General features: G+C 49.3%; 1 protein-coding gene across 1 annotated transcript; it reads right to left on the bottom strand.

The window, feature by feature from the left end:
* Positions 1-42: 42 nt before the first annotated feature.
* On the bottom strand, positions 43-18,102 carry NPR2 (natriuretic peptide receptor 2). The gene is given in 23 exon segments (XM_032307361.1): positions 43-383; positions 512-603; positions 877-975; positions 1,047-1,221; positions 2,397-2,465; positions 2,657-2,780; positions 3,250-3,396; positions 3,555-3,723; positions 3,802-3,957; positions 4,122-4,281; positions 7,686-7,757; positions 7,853-7,957; positions 8,623-8,700; positions 8,910-8,984; positions 9,147-9,267; positions 9,740-9,824; positions 10,026-10,158; positions 10,336-10,430; positions 10,884-11,019; positions 11,315-11,428; positions 15,573-15,778; positions 16,596-16,641; positions 16,643-18,102. Coding segments are annotated over 23 exon segments (3,144 nt in total). The 5' UTR covers positions 17,264-18,102; the 3' UTR covers positions 43-317.
* Between the last annotated feature and the right edge of the window lie 850 nt (positions 18,103-18,952).

Here is an 18,952-nt window from a genome sequence, read left to right on the forward strand (position 1 = left end):
AACTTTTCCTTGGACTTGCCCCTAACCCAGACTCCGACATCATGACATTTTTTGTTGTTTTATATTTGGCCAAAATATTCTGGTTTAGATACAGATATTTACAGAAGGTAAGGAAGAAGGGAACCGGGCCAGAGCGAGGCAGGTATATGTACAAGGCTGAGCTGCAAAGAGCAACAACTTCCATATAAGGCAGGATTTGTGCATGTTGGTTTCCATCTTACACGACAATGTCCATTTCTGATGTGTGGAGAGATGGTGACCACTGCCCCCCCAGGTACCAGCAGCAGGAGACTGTCTGACTTGGGAAGAAGTAAGTTCTACAGGAGTCCAGTGGGTCCTTTCCGCTCTCCTAGGAGCCAGTAAGTTCGCATTTTTCCTTTTCCCTGGAAGTGGGGGAGTGAAGATAATTCAGATTCCTCTATGGTATTCCTTCATCTCTGTCTTTCCCCCCTGGTCCCATAATTGCTTTCAACCTCCCTTTCCCTGATCCCTCCCCATGGCCTGCCATCACCTTCATCTCCACATCCCCCCGAAGCTCTAGCTGGAAGCATCCTAGCTCATCCAGGGCATCCTTGGTGGTAGAGGAGACATGGATCTTCAGGGCTGGAGTGGGATAGGGTGTGGGGATGGTGGGGAGTTGAATCAAAGAAAAGACAAGAGAAGAATTGGCGGTATCAGAGAGAGCTTTACCAGACCACCACCCCTCAGGAGGCTCTCAGTCTTTCCCAGGGCACAGGCACTAGAACCAAAATGTGTCCAAGGATGGGGCAGTCAGGAACTGTGGTCTCTCAGATTGAGAGATTTGAGGAACTCTGAAAAGAAGAAAAGGACAACACACATTGAGGCTAAGGCTGGGGTTGAGGGCTGATGTTTTACCTTGACCGTTCGACTCCATGCGGGAAGCAGTGTTCACCGTGTCTCCAAAAAGACAATAGCGGGGCATCTTCAGGCCAACAACCCCAGCACAGACAGGCCCTAGGAGAAGAAACAGGTTGGGAGAGCCTGGGAAAAGCAGACACAAGGACTGGAGGGAGAGTCAGCCTTACCCGTGTGGACCCCTATGCGTAGCCTCAGCTGGTCATGGGGTCGGTGGCGGATGCGGAAGGAAGAAACAGCATCCAGTAATGCTAGGGCCATACGAGCAATTTCCGGGGCATGGCGCTGACCGTTTCGGCCTGGGAGGCCAGATACCACCATGTAGGCATCTCCAATCGTTTCTACCTGATTGAGATGGGGATTAAAATGTCACCTCTATGTGTATCAGTGGGAAGGGAGAAGCATAGAAGAAGATAAGCTGGACACCACTATGAGTCAACCGAACAGCCTGGGAGGCCAGCACATTGACTGGAAAGTAAGTGAGAATTGGCGGAGGTAGAGGTGGGTGGGTTCAGTTTCAGGGAATCTTTAAATCCTCCTATCCCACCCCTGTACATGGCGAACATTCAGTAAGTGTTTGCTGAATGAATGGATACCCGCTCTGCAACAAGACATGGACAAATAAGTTTTGCTCTCAGGAAATGGGAAGCAAGAAAACAGGGCTGCCCTGAAGAGCACAGAGGCTGGTGAGAAGGGCAAGCAGGCCCACTGAAATAGGTCTCATACAGCCTGAACTGTGCAAGGTAAGAAAGCAGCCGCTTGGCTTTGTTAATTGTACTGAAGTACACAAAAGAATGACCTGTTTTTAGGAACTAGACACTGAACCATTTAGGGATAAAGGGGCACCATGCCTGCAACTTACTCTCAAATAATACAGAAAATAATTATATAGACATACAGATTTTTTAAAAATAAGGCAAGTGGGGTAAATTACAAATAACTCGTGATTCTGGGTGAAGAGTGTATGGGAGTTCTACGTTACAGGATGAAAAACATGGTAGAGTAAGTCCAAAGGGAAGGGACAGGAACAGTATTAACTATGCAATGTTAGACACTTTCCACAATAAATCTATTATTCCTAACTTATAGGTAAAATTCCTGACACTCAAGGAGATTTCCAGTTACTTGCCCAAGGCCACACAATTAGTTACAAAATCAACTCCTCAATCCCAATGGTTTTTACTCTGAAGTATAATAAAGCTCGCTCTGTGCCAACTCAATGACTTAACAAAATTTTTTACAAGGTAGCCTGTCCCTCACCCTAATAAATCATTCTGTACCTACATCCCATATGATTCTCCCATGTCTAGAAGGGATGGAGAGATTGAGAAAAGACGGGTAGACTGTATTTATAACCCTAGGCAAAAAGTGGCAGATGGGGGCTAAATTCTGTGATGGTTCTGATTAGGGTGTTGAGAGCCAGGAGGGCAAACTAACCATCGAGCAGGGTAAGGCATGTAGTGTTTGGAGAGATTGGGTTTTCAAGGTGGTCTCCAAAGGAGGGTAGCCCCAGCTCTCACCTTGTAGACGTCAAAGTTGTCAATTATGGCATCAAAGCAGGTATACAGGTCATTAAGAAGTGTCACCACCTAACAAGGATGGGAAAGTAGAGTCTCTGAGACTTGAGCCTAACTTTCTAAGAATTCTTAACCCATAAGCCCTAACAAAATATGGGAACTCCAGAACAAAAGAATCTCCCCTACTATCAAGGCTTCCTATGCCCCAACGAAGCTCCCCCAGATCCCTATCCCGCCCCCTACTTCTTACTCCTGGTTCTCACCTGCATGGGGGTGCTCTCTGCTGACAAAGCTGTGAAGCCAACAATGTCACTGAAGTAGATGGTAACACTGTCAAAGGCCTCAGCCTGTACAGTCTCTCCCCGTTTTAACTGCTCTGCCACTGAACTAGGAAGCAAGGGCCAAACTCAGAGAGAGAGGATGGGAGGAGAGAGGAAATGAGTGCATGGCAGAGCAGAGATGCATTATAACGTGAAAACTAAGCCAGGTAGAAAAGAAGGAAGGCGACTGGGACAAGCTCAAGGTAAAGTATTTAAGTGGTGGGGGTTGGAAGGGGACCCCTGGGGATGGGGGCTAAATGTCTCAAGTTGGGATTGTTCTATATCCACTTGCTAGAGCAAAGGCATGGTAGAGCCGTGTCCTAAAAAGAAGGGGTGGGAAGCCAGGAAGAAGGCAGCATATCTCATTCAGGGACAGAATGAAAACACACAGGCTATCGCCAGAAAGTCTCACTGCATCAGGATGAAACAAAGCAGGGTTCTAAGAGCTGGGAAGTGAGTTCTCAGGAGCTTGAGCAGGGAGAACCCAACAGCACAGAATACCAAAGGAAAATCTGGGAAGGTGACCAAAGTCTCACTGGGGTAGAATTTGGTAGAGCAGAGCCTCAGCCTTGCGTTTCTCCTCCAGATAGGCCTGTGTGCGCTCCTCCACCAGCTTCTCCAGGTTATTGGCATACTGCTCCATGCGCAACAGGAGGTTGTCCAATATGCTCGTGCCGCCCTCCCTGAGGGGAGGCCAGGATATGGTACCTGCTCCCACTCTCTCAAGACTCCCAGGACTTCCTACCCAACCTACCCTCTTTGCCCACCAGCCCCACCTCCACCACCAAAACTGATGAGGCTTCTATCCCTGGGGAGTCCACGCCCCTTAGTGCCCTCTCACTTGTTAAAGCGGCGAATGAAGCCCTTAATTTGTCCAAAGTCTGGCCGCTCAGCGGGTTCCTGGGCCCAACATCGCTCCATCAGCAACACCAGCTCTTCATTTAGTTGGGTCCGGTCAATGCTTGGCCGGAAATATGGCCGCTGACCATTTCGGACCTTCTGGACAATCTCTGAGGGTGATAAAGGGTTTGGATGAAGAACAGGGTCCCCTAGGTAGAGGGGTCTATGGGCAGTAGATTGACTCTCACCTTTGGGGCTGAGGTCCAGGCCCTCCAAGTAGAAAGGGCCACTGCGAAGTGCTATCTCCTGTAAGATGATCCCGAAGCTATAGACGTCAGCCTTCTGCATGCCTGTGGTTGGCAGTGGGTTCCCGCCCAACAGTTCTGGGGCAGTCCACAGCTTCTCTGAAAAGAGGGAACAGGTTGGCCAGGTCCTCAAAAAAAGTGTCCCCACGCCCATAATACTCCCCATATTACTGTCATTCCATCTCCCTCTCCCACACTCCCTAGGTGGAAATGATCAAGGCCAGAGGAGAAACATAAAAGTGGGTTGTGGGGAAGGGCCTCACTGGCATAGAGGGCGTGGCTGTCATCGGGTTCAGCAGTTGAGCGGAAGCTGGCCAGGCCATAGTCTGTGATTTTGAGCACAAAACGACTATCCACCACACAGTTGGAGGACTTGAGACTCCCATGGGACGCAATAATGCTGTTATGGAGGAAGGCCATGCCCTGCAGGATACAGAACAAGAACAAGTCATGGGTTTGGATTATATCCGGCTTAGGATACCCCCTTCTCCATGAGATGGGCATTAACTAGGTGTCTAAAGAGCTTGGGACCATAAAAACAATAAGCTACTTTTGGAAGGTGTTCTTTACAGTAAGTTTCTATGAACGGAAATGGGCAGAATAGGAGAGTCATCCCTTCCTGGTGCCATTAACAGTATATTGGCACCACAGCACCAGGGACAGGTGAAATGTTTAAGGGGAGGGACAGGGGAGCTATCAGTTATTGCCCTGGAAAGGGCAGTCAGTCTTCTGAGTAGTGAACAGAACTATGAAGATAAACTCCAAGCATGATATGACTGACACTCGTGATGGCTTCAAATGTATGGCCACTACTTAGGAAGACACGGCTAGACACCCCGGTATCCCAAGTACCTAGATGCATTGAGGAAAACTAGCCACTTGCAAACTTTAACATACAGCCATGTCTGGGTAGGCAAGTCAGCATGGAGGAGGAAAGCAGTGTACTAGAGAGAATGCTGGGCCAGAGAGAAAGTGAAAAAAATAGTCAATTAGTAAAACCCTGGACGACGGACAAAAGTGGGAGACAGCTGCCAAGCCAACACAGAAGCCAGAAGAGGAAAACTTTTGCTTATGAGGGACTATAAGGCAGGTCCTAAGAAGGCAGAGTGGTGCTTCCCAAAATGAAACCCTGGGAGCCATCCCAAGTCAGGTAAGGTAGAAGAGAAAAAGGAGGCAGTGTTCTGTATGCTAACCAAAATACCTCTATCTAAATATTTAGCCCTGGACCTACACAATTCATAACTCTAGTGTCTGTGAACGCCTTCCTTTTATTCCTTTTGATAGCTATAAAACCTTTGAGAGTCACCAAATTTGTGAATACAGAAAGGATTAGATTTCTGGCTTTGTTCTAAACCAATTTTCCACTAAATCATGAGTTCTCTCCACACCATAAGAGACTCTTAATCTCACAAAACAAACTGAGGGTTGCTGGGGGGTGGGGGAGTAGGGAGAGGGTGGGTGGGTTATGGACATTGGGGAGGGTATGTGCTATGGTGAGTGCTGTGAAATGTGTAAGCCTGATGATTTACAGACCTGTACCTTTGGGACAAATAATACATTATATATTAATTTTTTAAAAATCATGAGTTCCCTCAAGAGTCCTGTTTTTCTTATATTATCATCACAGTCAGCCACCACATCAACTCTACCTAATATTTTATCTCTCACATGATGGCAAATTTTCACACACAAGACTTTTTTAAGTAATTTCATGAGAATTAAACAGAAAAACCAAAGCCAGTTTCAGGTGTGGTACAAGTGATCCACTAGGCTAGCTCACTAGCTGCAGGAATTGCTCTATAAACACCTGTCCAACCAATGCAAGATTCAAATTCATACCTTTGCAAACCCATGAACCACTGGGGTCACTTGAAAATAGCTAAAAACTGGGGCACCTGGGTGGCTCAGTGGGATAAGCCTCTGCGTTTGGCTCGGGTCATGATCTCAGGGTCCTGGGATCGAGCCCCACATGGGGCTCTCTGCTCGGCGGGGAGCCTGCTTCCTCCTCTCTGCCTGCTGCTGTGCCTACTTGTGATCTCTCTCTCTGTGTCAAATGAATAAATAAAATCTTTGAGGAAAAAAAAAAGAATTCACCAGAATTAAAAAAAAAAAAAGAAAGAAAATAGCTAAAAACTAATATACGGGACGATACCAAAGGTTTAGTATAATTTTCCTTCGTTTCTCTTAGTTTTAAGTTTCTTCGTTTCTCTACAGAGAGTTGTTTTAGTTTTAAGTTCTTAAGCTCTTAGTTTTAAGTTCCTTCATTTCTCTACAATTTTAGTTAGTGTTCTTTTTTTTTTTAATTTTGGTTTTTCTTGGGGGGGAAAAGAGCAGCTATGTGTAGGACTTTTTGTGGCAGATAAATCTCCCCCAATTAAAAACTCCAGACCTGAAGACATCCAGATGGCCAAAAGACACATGAAAAAGTGCTCCACATCACTCGGCATCAGGGAAATACAAATCAAAACTGCAATGAGATACCACCTCACACCAGTCAGAATGGCTAATTAATAAGTCAGGAAATGACAGATGCTGGTGAGGATGCGGAGAAAGGGGAAACCTCCTACACTGTTGGTGGGAATGCAAGCTGGTGCAACCACTCTGGAAAACAGCATGGGGTTTCCTCGAAAAGTTAAAAATAGAGCTACCCTATGACCCAGCAATTGCACTACTGGGTATTTACCCTAAAGATACAAATGTAGTGATCCAAAGGGGCACGTGCACCCTAATGTTTATAGCAGCAATATCCACAATAGCCAAATTATGGAAAGAACCTAGATGTCCATCAACAGATGAATGGATAAAGAAGATGTGGTATGTATATACAATGGAATACTATGCAGCCATCAAAAGAAATGAAATCTTGCCATTTGCAACAACGTGGATGGAACTAGAGGGTATTATGCTTAGCAAAGTAAGTCAATCAGAGAAAGACAACTATCACATGATCTCCCTGGTAAGAGGAAGGAGAGACACAACGTGGGGGGTAAGAAAAGAATAAATGAAACAAGATGAGATCGAAGGGAAACAAACCATAAGAGACTCTTAATCTCACAAGACAAACTGAGGGTTGCCGGGGGCCTGGGGATTGGGAGAGGAAGGTGGTTATGGACATTGGGGAGGGTATGTGCTATGGTGACTGCTGTGAAGGTATAAACCTGGAGATTCACAGACCTGTACCCCTGGGGCTAATAATACATTATATGTTAGTAAAAAAAAATAAAAAAAAAAAACCAAAACTCCAGACCTTTACCCATTATTACCCAATCATTAGAATAAGGGGAACTGGAGAGAACGGGACTTTCACAGGACTAGAAGGAGAAACTGAAAGCAAAGATCAAGAAACAAAGGCATTTTAGGGGCACCCAGGTGGCTCGGTCAGTTAGGCATCTGCCCTCAGCTCAGGTCGTGATCCCAGGGTCCTGGGATGGAGCCCCACATAGGGCTCCCTGCTCAGAGGGGAGTCTCCTTCTCCCTCTGCCCTCCCCTGCCCCATTCTTGCGCTCTGTCTCTTTCTAATAAATAAATAAAATCTTAAAAAAGAAAGATATTTTAAAGCAAATGAACTCTTTTTTTTTTTTTAAGATTTATTTATTTATTTATTTATTTATCAGAGAGAGAGGGAGAGAAAGCGATAACAGGCAGACAGAACGGCAGGCAGAGGCAGAGGGAGAAGCAAGCTCCCTGCTGAGCAAGGAGCCCAATGTGGGACTCGATCCCAGGACGCTGGGATCATGACCTGAGCCAAAGGCAGCCGCTTAACCAACTGAGCCACCCAGGCGTCCCTAAAGCAGATGAACTCTTAAGGAAGAGCAGGGAAGACTCACCTTAACAAGGTCATTAATGAGGGAATAACGAAACATCCAGTCCAAGTTGATGCTGTCATTTTCCAGAATATCCTGGTAGTGACACAGAACAGATTATGTGACTATTATGCCCACTAGCTAACATGTGCTCATCTCCCCCATCCCTAAAATCTCCACCTTTCCCTTACCTGTAAACTCCCCCGAGGACAATACTCGGTCACAATGCAAATGTTGGGGGGATCAATGCAGGCACCAATGAAGCGAGTGAGATGGTTGAACTGAACATCTCTCATCTAACAAGAACAACAAAAAGTGGGAGAGGAAAAAAGAATTGAAAGAGATTAAAAATTAGATGCAGAAATAAACCATTAGGGGCGCCTGGGTGGCTCAGTGGCTTAAAGCCTCTGCCTTCGGCTCATGTCATGATCTCAGGGTCCTGGGATCAAGCCCTGCATCAGGCTCCCTGCTCAGTGGGAAGCCTGCTTCCTCCTCTCTCTCTGACTGCCTCTCTGCCTACTTGTGATTTCTGTCTCTCAAATAAATAAATAGGGCACCTGGGTGGCTCAGTGGGTTAAGCCTCTGCCTTCAGCTCAGGTCATGATCTCAGGGTCCTGGGATCGAGTCCCACATCGGGCTCTCTGCTCAGCAGGGAGCCTGCTTCCTCCTCTCTCTCTCTCTCTGCCTTCCTCTCTACCTACTTGTGATCTCTGTCTGTCAAATAAATAAATAAAATCTTTAATAAATAAATAAATAAATAAATAAATAAATAAAATATTTTAAAAAAGAAAGAAACCACTACATTGAACAGGACCTTTCTCTTAATTGTACCTACAACTTAAAATCCTTTATAAATAAGCCCCTTGCCTTCCTACCCAATTTTACTATTCTCCTCTTCCCCCTCCCCTCTTTTCTCCATCCCTATTTACCCCTCACCCTTAACCCATACACCATTACATACGTGTTTGAGCTCAAACAGGACCTGCCTGGTCAGCTCAATGCGCTTCTTATTCACATGTTTGATGGCGACAACATTGCCCTGATGGTGGGAGTGAAAGGGGGAAAAGTTAAGTTAGTATCAGGAGTTCTTGGGAGGTAGGAAATCCTGGAGAAGTGTGGGAACATCCAGGAACTCAGCTAGACATAGAAAGGAAGGTTATGAGGGGCAGAGGTTCATGGCAAGAGGTGACAGATGGGGATGAGACAGGATGAAATGGTGGGGACCAGAACAAGCAGATGACTGTTCACCTTGAAGTGACCGGTGTTGGCAAAGATCTGGTATTTCCCATGGGCTGTCATGAGCGAGCCGTAACTGGATCCCCGCTGGGGCCAAGGGCAACATGGAGGCGGAAGGATGAAAGGAACATTAGATGATGGTGGCAGTGCAGGGGCTATCGTTACAAGCCAATGTGCTGGGAAAGGTCCAGGGTACAAAAGAACAGGCACTCAGAGGGAAGCAGAGGGACAGCTGAGACCAGAGCTCACCAGCGACAGTGTGAGGCGACTGCCTGCACCTTTATGATATCGTTCTGAATTGCCAAATTGCAGTTCTTCCCAGCGAATGCGCCACAACATGCTAGCCAGCTCCTTCTCCAGCATCAGCTTTCTGTAAGGACTGCACACCTCAGTTGACTGGCAAGCCCGATCCTCCCACCCCATGAGCTAACAGTGCGGTTGCAGGGGCTTCCCCGCAGCGCCCAGAGCTGCCACTGTTACACCCAAGGGGGCACTCAGAGCAGGACTGCCACAGGAGGCTGTGTTCCCCACCCCACAGGGATATGTGCCCTGTGCTCATTGCAAAACAGAGAGGCTGAAGGTCAAAGTTCTTTCTTAAAATGGTAGCGTTCCTGGAAAATTCACCTGTGCCCTTAGAAGACCCCATGCAAAACCCCTCATTAGGATGCTCAGTCTAGGACCAAAAGGGGGAAAACAACACCTAGGCTGAAAGCTCAACGAGAAAGGCTAGAGACGAAGGTGTTAGGCCTAAGAGGTGACCGTCAAGCTAAGAGTCCCCCTAACCTCCAGAAGGCTGAGCAGCGGGAGGGAGGGGGCAGGTCAGTGGGAAGCCCAGAACTCACCGGAAGATGAGGAAGCTGGAAACACCAAACATGATGAAGGTGATTCCTGTGCCCAGAGCCACAATCGCCAGTGTTGAAAGTGGAGCTGAAGGAGGGAAGGGACCCTGAGAAAGACTGTGTGGAGTTGCGGCTGGGGAGGGGTGGTGCTCAGGGTGCAGGGTGCGGACAGATTTCTTGAGGGAAAGGAGTGAGGAGGGGGTATACAAGTAGAGGGAGTCAGGGAGAGGAGATGAAAGGACAGAAGTAAGGGGAGGAAGGATGACTCCCAGCCCCTGCACACACCCACTTTTATCACAGGATGGGTCGTCCAAGTCAAAGGCACAGGGGGGATTGTCCAGGGGCGGGGCCCCCTTCACCCAGGGAATAGGCCGTCCTGTCCACCAAATCTGCTTCTCAGCTCCTGAGTAGTGAGCTGCAGGCTGTGAGGAAGGAGAAAACTGGGCCCACGGGTCTGCTTCCCCAGCCTACCACCCACCCAGGAGAGAGCTCCAGCCAACAAGTCTCTGCCTCTAGTACCTTTGATTCTGCCCCACTGAACCCCTGAAAGCTGGCTATTCAGGGCCCACAAACTCCACCCTGCCTCCTCCCCCCATCACCTGGAAGTCCCCAGAATCCAGGTCTCCCATGGCCCACAGGACAAAGTCAGTCTCTCGGTCATTGTTCTTGTCCATAACAACCAGTCCAGTTACACCTAAGACAGAAAAGAGTAGCCCTTCCTCTGAGATCTACCCTAGGCCTCTCTCCTGTGCTCGATTCCTCTGATTACCTCAGATCCCTCCCAGCCCATGTTCTTTTATTTATTTATTTATTTATTTATTTATTTTATTTGACAGATAGAGATCACAAGTAAGCAGAGAGGCAGGCAGAGAGAGAGGAAGGGAAGCAGGCTCCCCATTGAGCAGAGAGCCCGATGCGGGGCTTGATCCCAGGATGCTGGGATCATGAGCTGAGCCGAAGGCAGAGGTTTTAACCCGCTGAGCCACCCAGGTGCCCCAGCCCATGTTCTTAATACATGGCCACCTTCACCATGTTCTCTGACCCCTCCTAACTCTTTCTCTGCCCCTGGCATCTGTATTTTCTTCTGCCTACTCTGCTCCCTGGCCCGACCACAGCACTCTGGCCTCCACCTAACCCTCTCCATTACCATGGTATCTTCGTCCCTGCATCTTCTCCACAATTCGAAGTCCATCTTCCCGGGTGCCTCCCTCCTGGATTGTCTCATTCAGGACCTCAGCGTACAGCAGGATCCCGTCGTAGAAGCAGCCAGCAATGAGGTTCATCTAGGGGTGGTAACTTCAGCAGGGCTCTCCAAATGTCCAGCCAGGCCCCTCCCCAGCCCCCTTTCCTGTCTCTGGGGTCTCCTTCTACCTCTTCTCTCTTCTCTGGTTTGCTTCCTTCCCGCCTCTCTTCCTAACATGCCATCCCTACCTCACTGGACAGAAGAGCAGAAGGGAAAACCCTGGATGACAGCAGATGGTCCCCCAATTGGGCTGGCTCCATGGCCAAGGCTGAGTTAGGGAGAAGAGCCTTTCCTCAAAGCCTGGCCCAAATCTCAGGAAAGCGAGATCTACTTACCAGGGAGGGGGCCAGCTCCACACCAAAATCTTCCCGGGCTCTTATCAGCAGACGATTCTGGAATTCCTGATACTCGGGATTTGGGGGTTCTCGGTAAGTGATCACCAATACTGTCTGTACCAACAGCACATGGGAGAGAGTGAACAGGATTCAAGATAGGCATTGGGGAAGAGAGGAAGCAAGACAGGGAAGCTCGGTGAAATATTCATGATACACAATATACACAGGTGAGTCTGAAGGGCGAAAGGATATGAAGCTCTGAGTTGTGCGTGCACCTGAGTGTGGGATGTACGTGTGGTGTGTGTTTAACACATTGGGGAAGAGGGGAGTGGCACTCCTCCATGAAAGGTGCGCAGTTCTAGAAAGATGGAACCTGGGAAATAGATGATATCAACTCCAACCCCCAGACCTGCCCCTCATCCTCCTGAAGCCCCTCCACCAGGCAGCCCTCCCTGCCAGGCTGCCATGGCCCTCACAGCTGCTCCATCCCAGCCTCTCTGGGCACCCACTCGCTATCAAGGACAACACGGATCAGCAGCTCCTCTCTGAGGTGTTCATTACTGTTCATGTGATCAGTAGTGTTGATACTTTCCTCCAGGCCACTTGGAAACAGTGTCTCCACCCACTGAATTAAGTAGATTTCAGGTTCTAGGACACCCGAGGGAAATACCTAGAGACAACATTTCTGTCAGTGAAAAGCTGTGGGTCCATTCACTTAACGTGTGCAGAACACCCACCCTAAACAGCCCTGTCCTGCATACTGGTGCGGTCCTATACGTCACTAAGTAATACACACGTGTCACAGAGAAAACACAGAGTCATATGCCCACACGCATTTCACAGATACACAAATGACACACTCAATCTCAGCTGGGCCCGCAGCTCACTAGCTTTGGGTCAGCACATCCCTGTCTCTCACTGGGACGCCCACTTGGCGCCCAGTGACCTTACACACTGCCCCTTCCTTAGCTGATGGACGTATTGGCCTCTGCCTACACCTCAGGCTCGCACGGTGACTGAGAACCAGCCTTTGCCTTGGATGGGAAACTGGGCAAGACTTCATTCAGATCAATGCATTTTGTGAAATTATAGCTTAAAATCTATTCACTTCTATCAGTTTTGTTCATTCCTGTCACTGAAAGTACATGTGGACACGGAGATACTAGATAAATCACCTATACATGATTTATTTTATATCAATTCATTCTAGGAAGGAAATAATAAAGTTGGTTTCTAGTATGTATTCATTACATTAGACTAGTGTTTGCTTCATAGTGTAATTATTCTTACTGGAGCATTAGGGTCCTTGATCACATTCTTGTAATACTCTCCCCCACTCAGGTAAAATTTAAAAGGAGAAGGGGCCTGAAGATGGGGTTGGAAAAGTTTGCTCAGTAACACCTATTTCAAGAATAAAAGAAAAATAGAAGGGTAGGATATTGTTAACAAACAATGTTAAAAAATCAGTAAAAAAGCTCAAAAAGATCGTGCTTAACACAATTTATATTTCAATAATAAAGGCTGATAACAGGTTTTTAATGCTTTTTAAGCACTTCATAATTCTCTAGGCTTCTCTGTATCCTAGACTAGCTGTTATCACACTTTTTGATTTCATGACCCCTTTATACAACTAAAAGTTACTAAGGACCGCAAAGAGCTTTTGAGTATATGGTACATCTATCAATATTTTCATTTTAGGAATTAAAACACAAGAATACACAAGTACACCTTCTCCAGCTGCCAGGCTGACAAGAGCAGCCCACATCATGTACCCTTTGGAAAACTCCACTGTACAATTGTGAGGGGTAAGAGTAAGGAGGCATGGGACGCCTGGGTGGCTCAGTTGGTTAGGTGGCTGCCTTCAGCTCGGGTTGTGATCTCAGTGTCCTGGGATCGAGTCCCACATCGGGCTCCGTGCTCAGCAGGAAGCCTGCTTCTCCCTCTCCCTCTGCCTATGCTCACTCTCTCTGACAAATAAATAAATAAAATCTTAAAAAAAAAAAAAGAGTAAGGAGGCAAATAAACATCTTAGTATTTTAAATAGTTTTGATCTCCTGGTCCTTCTGATAGGAGACATAGAAATCTTCCTCGACCACACTAGCTAAGGTACAATTCCCTTGTTATTCCCTTTACATGAGAGGCCTTTGTTTTGTTTTCTTTGTTTTTTTGTGGGTTTTTAAAGTAAAATTCATTGCAAGTCATTCTAAGTTTGTATTTATTTGCTTATTTAGTGTCTGTCCATCCCATTAAATGTAAGCTCCAGGCAAGGACTACATCTGTTACATTCTCCACTGTATACCAGTACCTAGCAGAGTGACTGGGATATAATAGGGGCTTGGTAGATACTAACAGAATGAGTCAATCTTTGAATGAATTAAACATCAACTGAACAATGCGGTAAATTCTACAGGAGACAGAGTTAAGCACAAGAATAGGAAATTCAGTCCAAATTAAGGATTGTTTCCTCAAAGAGAAAATAACTCATCTGAGTCTTAGAGAACACATAAATATTATTCAGACAGACAAAGGTAAGAAGGTTCTTTTAGGCAAAAGTTACAGCATAAACGAAACCCATCCTACCACTGCCCGTGTTCAAGTGTGACAGTCATGGACTCAGACCCAGACATGTCACTCACAGTCAGATACAACCAAGTATATACTGACAGCCACATAAAACTTTACTCATTGGGGAAGACAACCATCAAAGTCCAGCCCTTGTACCCATCTACTGAATTTCAGACTCAGAGAATCCCCATAGGCCCCCTCAAATCCTTTTCAGGAAAAGGAGGGATGTGACTAAATAAATAAATAATACATGTATATATAAATTGGTGAAAAATTGGTGAGAGTATCAGGGAACAGTTTGTGGGTATGATTTGAAGAGGCAGAGATTTGGGATGAGGGAAGGAAGTACATTCCAGAAAAAAGGAGCAAAGAGCACAAAGGCAAGAGAACACGGAGGCCCAGAGGCTAGGGAACTGAGAGAGGTCGGTTTGGTTGGAGTACTGGGCAAGAGGGACACCAGGAGGCAAAATTGAAAAACTGAGCTAGGGGCGCCTGGGTGATTCAGTGGGTTAAAGCCTCTGCCTTCACCTCGGGACATGATCTCAGGGTCCTGGGATCAAGCCCCATATCAGGCTTTCTGCTCCGCGGGGAGCCTGCTTCCGCCTCTCTCTCTGTCTGCCACTCTGCCTGCTTGTGATCTCTCTCTGTCAAATGAATAAATAAAATCTTAAAAAAAAAAAAAGAGAGAGAGAGAGAGAAAAGAAAAACTGAGCTGATCACAGACTGTAGAAAGTCTGAAATGTTGTGATGTCAGGATTTTATTGTGTAGAAAGTCAGGCATTAAAAGTTTTGAGGAGTGAAATGAATGGAGTCATGTCAATTTTCCCCATAAATTATTTTGTAAATTCATGTCTTTCCACTCCTACTACTGCCACTGTCATTCAAACCCATATCACTTCACCCCATTCAAGACCCAAGTATAGGCAATCTTACTGCCTCTAGCCTCTTCCTGTCCTAAGCCAACCTGAATTCTGTCTCTGTATTTCTCTTTGAAAAAAAATCTCAAGGACCCCACATTCAAGTCCAAGTATCTTAATCTTAGGTTCAGGGCACTCCTTAATTTGATTATACCTCTGCAACATTATTTCCTATATCTGCTTCAAGCCAACCTTCTTTCTTGGCAGGTCAGTGTCTTCTTGGTCCCCCAAAAATGCCCATTCCTATCTTTTTCTCTTTGTTCAGGCTGCTGCATCTTTTCTCCCACTCAGACGAGGAAGATGACATCTATCTTCCAAGTCATAATAGATTCTTACTCCTTTATGAAAAGGCTTTCCTAAACCCATTCAGTGTCCCTCCTCAAACCGCCTCAAGTTCTCAGTGTCTGTTCCGGGACACACAAGCATCATCTTTCTCAGACTTGTAGCTAACTGTACTACAATCATGCCTCACTTATCCAGAAAGGTTGGAAGTCCTCTCAGGGTCTGGAACCAGGTCTTTTCTAGAACTTCTCTCTCTCACAGTATGGGACTTAGGAGTGTTCTGGGATCTTGGGAGGTAGTGCCGACACCAAAAAGAGCCACAAAAGTGGAGAAGTAGGAAAGAATGATATGAAACTTTAAAAGCCTCTGTTCATTTCCCTCCTATAGTTCATAATTCCAGCCCTATATTTGGGGTTTCTGCGGGTCTTATGAGAGACAGAGAATGTCCAAATAAGCTCCTCTTCCCCCTCCTTCAAGTCTGGCTCAAATGATACCTGAAAGGCCTCTCTGAGGGCCTGGGCCTGTTCCCGGGTGCGATTGTCTTGCCAGGGCCGGCCTGTGGAGCGTGTGGGGCCAGCACGGAGACTCTCCCCAAAGACATCCAGGTAAAAGAAGACATAATCCCCATTGGTCAGGTTCTCCCTCTGGGCCTGAAGAAGAATCTCATGCAGCATCTCCAGAGGGCCACAGATATACACAACTGAGAAAAGGTACAAGACAGAGGGGAATTCTTAGAAAGGATCCAGTCCCCACACAGCCCCCTCTCTGAACCATCTGCATTTCCATCTTTAGCAGGAAAGAAAGTGCCCTAACCTATCAACCACCCAACATATGCTCCCCATCCCTCCCCCTTGGAGTCTATCTCATAAGTACCCTGGGGCCTTATGGACCATCTGGCAGAGGTCAGAGTGTGACTCCAGACCCCAGAGGAAGGGAGCTATCAGCTTTAAGCCCCTCCTCTTCCCAGATCTCTGCCTGTTGCCCCCCACCCCCAACCCTCCTCACTGCCCTGCCGTTCTCTAGGTTCAAAAGCACTGATTGCTCAGAATTTCTCTCGGTGTCAGCTACCCTGTATTTCCCAGACAAATCTCCCGAACCCCAAAAGTTCATTTATGGAGTCCTCACTATTTTTCTGCCACCAAGGGGTCTTGGTGCCCCAGTCTAAGAAGTTTCTGCTCACAGATGGATACACATCCACTACTCCAGGGCACTCATTTCACACTGCTCCCCAAATTCAATTTCCGCCCAATCCCACATTCTTCCCTGACACAGGATTCACTTCTCATTCCACCTTAGCTCTTATCCCTGGTTTACAGCTGCCTGCGCCGTCCACGAGCTTCCCTAATAGAACGCCTTCACCCTCTCACAGGTGCTCTGTCCACGCGTGCTTCTTGACCCCAGCCACCAGCTCCTCAGTGCCCACCTCCATCCACCTTCTCCCAGTGCTGAGCTCCAGGGCTACAGCGACCCTCCTCCCCCCACACCCTGACCTGGACCTGGACCTGGACCACACTCACTGCGCCCGTTGGCCCGGATGAAGTGGGTGGCCTGCTCCGGCCCCCCCCGGCTCTCGGGCATACACCTGGTGCTGCACACTGAGGTTGCTGCCCTGCAGGGCTTCAAAGACGCCCTCGATGGTGAAGTAGTGAGGCCGGTCATCGGTGCGGGCATCCAGATACAGCAAGGCAGCACGGGCCGTCCAGTTGAAGTGCCCATGTAATGTCACTACAAACTCACCCAGCTTGGGAGCAGAGGGGCCAGTACGCACCAGGGTACGATAATGCTCATTCTTAGCTGCAAAACCAGAGGCCACAGCACCCGCAGTCAGCAGGGGAAGACGCCAGTGTGAGGCAAAGCGGGCCACAGAGGCAGCAGGGTACACGCAACCGGGGCCCAGTAGAAGGTCAGGGTCGTGGTACAGCTTGAGGTCCACCGCACGCAGTGGTGCCAAGTACTCAGAGCAGGCGCCGTCTAGTTCGGAGCTGACAAACCGGAGGTCCACGGGCAGCGCCCGGCCCAGCGCCTCCATAGCTAGAGCCACTGCGGGACCCACCCGTGGCCAGGCCCAGGCATAGCTCAGGTTGTGTTCCGGCAGCACCACCGCCAGTGTCAGGTTCCGTGCCCCGGGAGGACGCACCCCACCTGCCAGGGCCGCCAGCAGCAGCAGGAGTGATGGCAGTGCCATAGGGAGAAAGCAGCAGCCCCAGCACCCGCAGAACCTGGTGCCACTCTGGCCTAGGGGGGAGGCACCAGCACAGCCCAGCCTGGAACCTGGGGAAGGTGGCCGGGAAGGGAAGTGGGGTAAGCTAGGTAGGCTGGGATACGGAAAGCGGTGGCGATGGGAGAGGGGGAGATAGGACAAAGCCCCACGGATAGAGGCAAAGAGTGGGTCTACCAGCCCGGGGCAAGGAGCAAGGGCTGAGTAGAGTCGCACAAACAGGGAGGGACCAAGGGGGCCCGCGACTGGGATGGGGACCGTGAGAGGAACCTGATAAAGCTGGGAAAGAAAAGGGGATCAGAGACTAGGATGGGGTGGGGGTGGGGGGGAGGCTGGTACAAAGAAAAGGCCCTGGGGGACCTCCCCGCTGAAGGGGCTGGGAGGGCTGAGAGCTGCGAAAAGGAGGACCAAGGGGGTAAGGTGGGAGGGGGCCTGTGCCGCGGAAGGACTGAGACCATGGGCGGGCGGGGAGCGAAGCAAGGCCTGGGCCGGAGGAGAGGGAAAGGCAGGGGTAAATCTCCCTGTGAAGGCTTCTCCAGAAGCTCCAGCTTGGACTAACGGGCCCAGGGCGCTGGTCCCATCCGGAGCTGCGGCGGCCCCGCCCGTGTCCCAGCTCCTCTCTGCTCCGCTCCTCCTGGGCCCCGGCGGCCGGCGCTGCCCGGCGCTTCCTCCCGCCCCCCGCCTGGGCCCCCAGGCGCGCCGCTTGTCCAGGTCAGGTCGCCGCGGCCGGGGCCCGTCTCCGCTCCCTGCGCCGGCGGCGGCGGCCGAGTGTGACTCCCTGGGCAGGCCGCCCGCCCCCGCCCCCGCCCCGCGCCTTCCCCGCCCCCTCCCCCGCGGCCCCTCCTCCTCCCCCTCCGGCCCCACCCTCCGGCGCCTGCTGTCTCCCCCCACCCCCTTCCCTGACGCCCAGGGACAACCCAGATCTCCTACCCACCCAGTGACAACTCGGGGGCTCCACACAAGGGCTTCTTAGGCCGGCGAGGTTCCTGGGCGTCCTCTCACTTTAAGGGCCTACCCTGTCTCCCCCAAGCCCCCGGCCCACTCCGCCACTCTCTCCCCATCTTGCACGGTGCCACAAGCTCAGAACTTCTCTTCTCCCCACACGTGTACCCCGCTGTTCTTAGGGTACCTTCTCAACTCCCCTGAGTCCCTCCAACAGTCTAGTATCCAGAAAGCAGTCAGGAATCCCCAAATATTTGGTATCCTTACTAGTCCTCCGCCTAGTAAACCATAGCACCCTTCCCATTGCCAGGAACCTCTCACTCCTTCACCATGAAGACACATGCCTGCTACCTGGCAGATGGTGCCTCCAGGACCAATGGACTCCGGTGGCTGATTTTTACCTGAGTCCTTACAAAGCCCTTGGGTGGGTCTCCTTCCATAGAACTCAACCCTCCGACCTCCCTCTTCCTTCCCCATGCTCCCTTCTGTCGTCTCCCATGTCCTCAGAGGCCCGTTGTAGCCCACTAGGCCTCTACCACACCATCTGCTCTAGGGACCCAGCCCCAGAACGGCCACTCCTCTTTTGTCTCCCTGCACAGCCCAGGCTTGCACCTGATAACAGCTCACAGACTGACTAAGCAAAACATTCCCCACCAACAGTGGTAGCCCATTGTATCCCCCTTGGGCTCCACCCTGCTCCCAAGCCACCAACCT

Source organism: Mustela erminea, chromosome 12 (genome assembly GCF_009829155.1).
Source record: "Mustela erminea isolate mMusErm1 chromosome 12, mMusErm1.Pri, whole genome shotgun sequence".
NCBI lineage: Eukaryota > Metazoa > Chordata > Mammalia > Carnivora > Mustelidae > Mustela > Mustela erminea.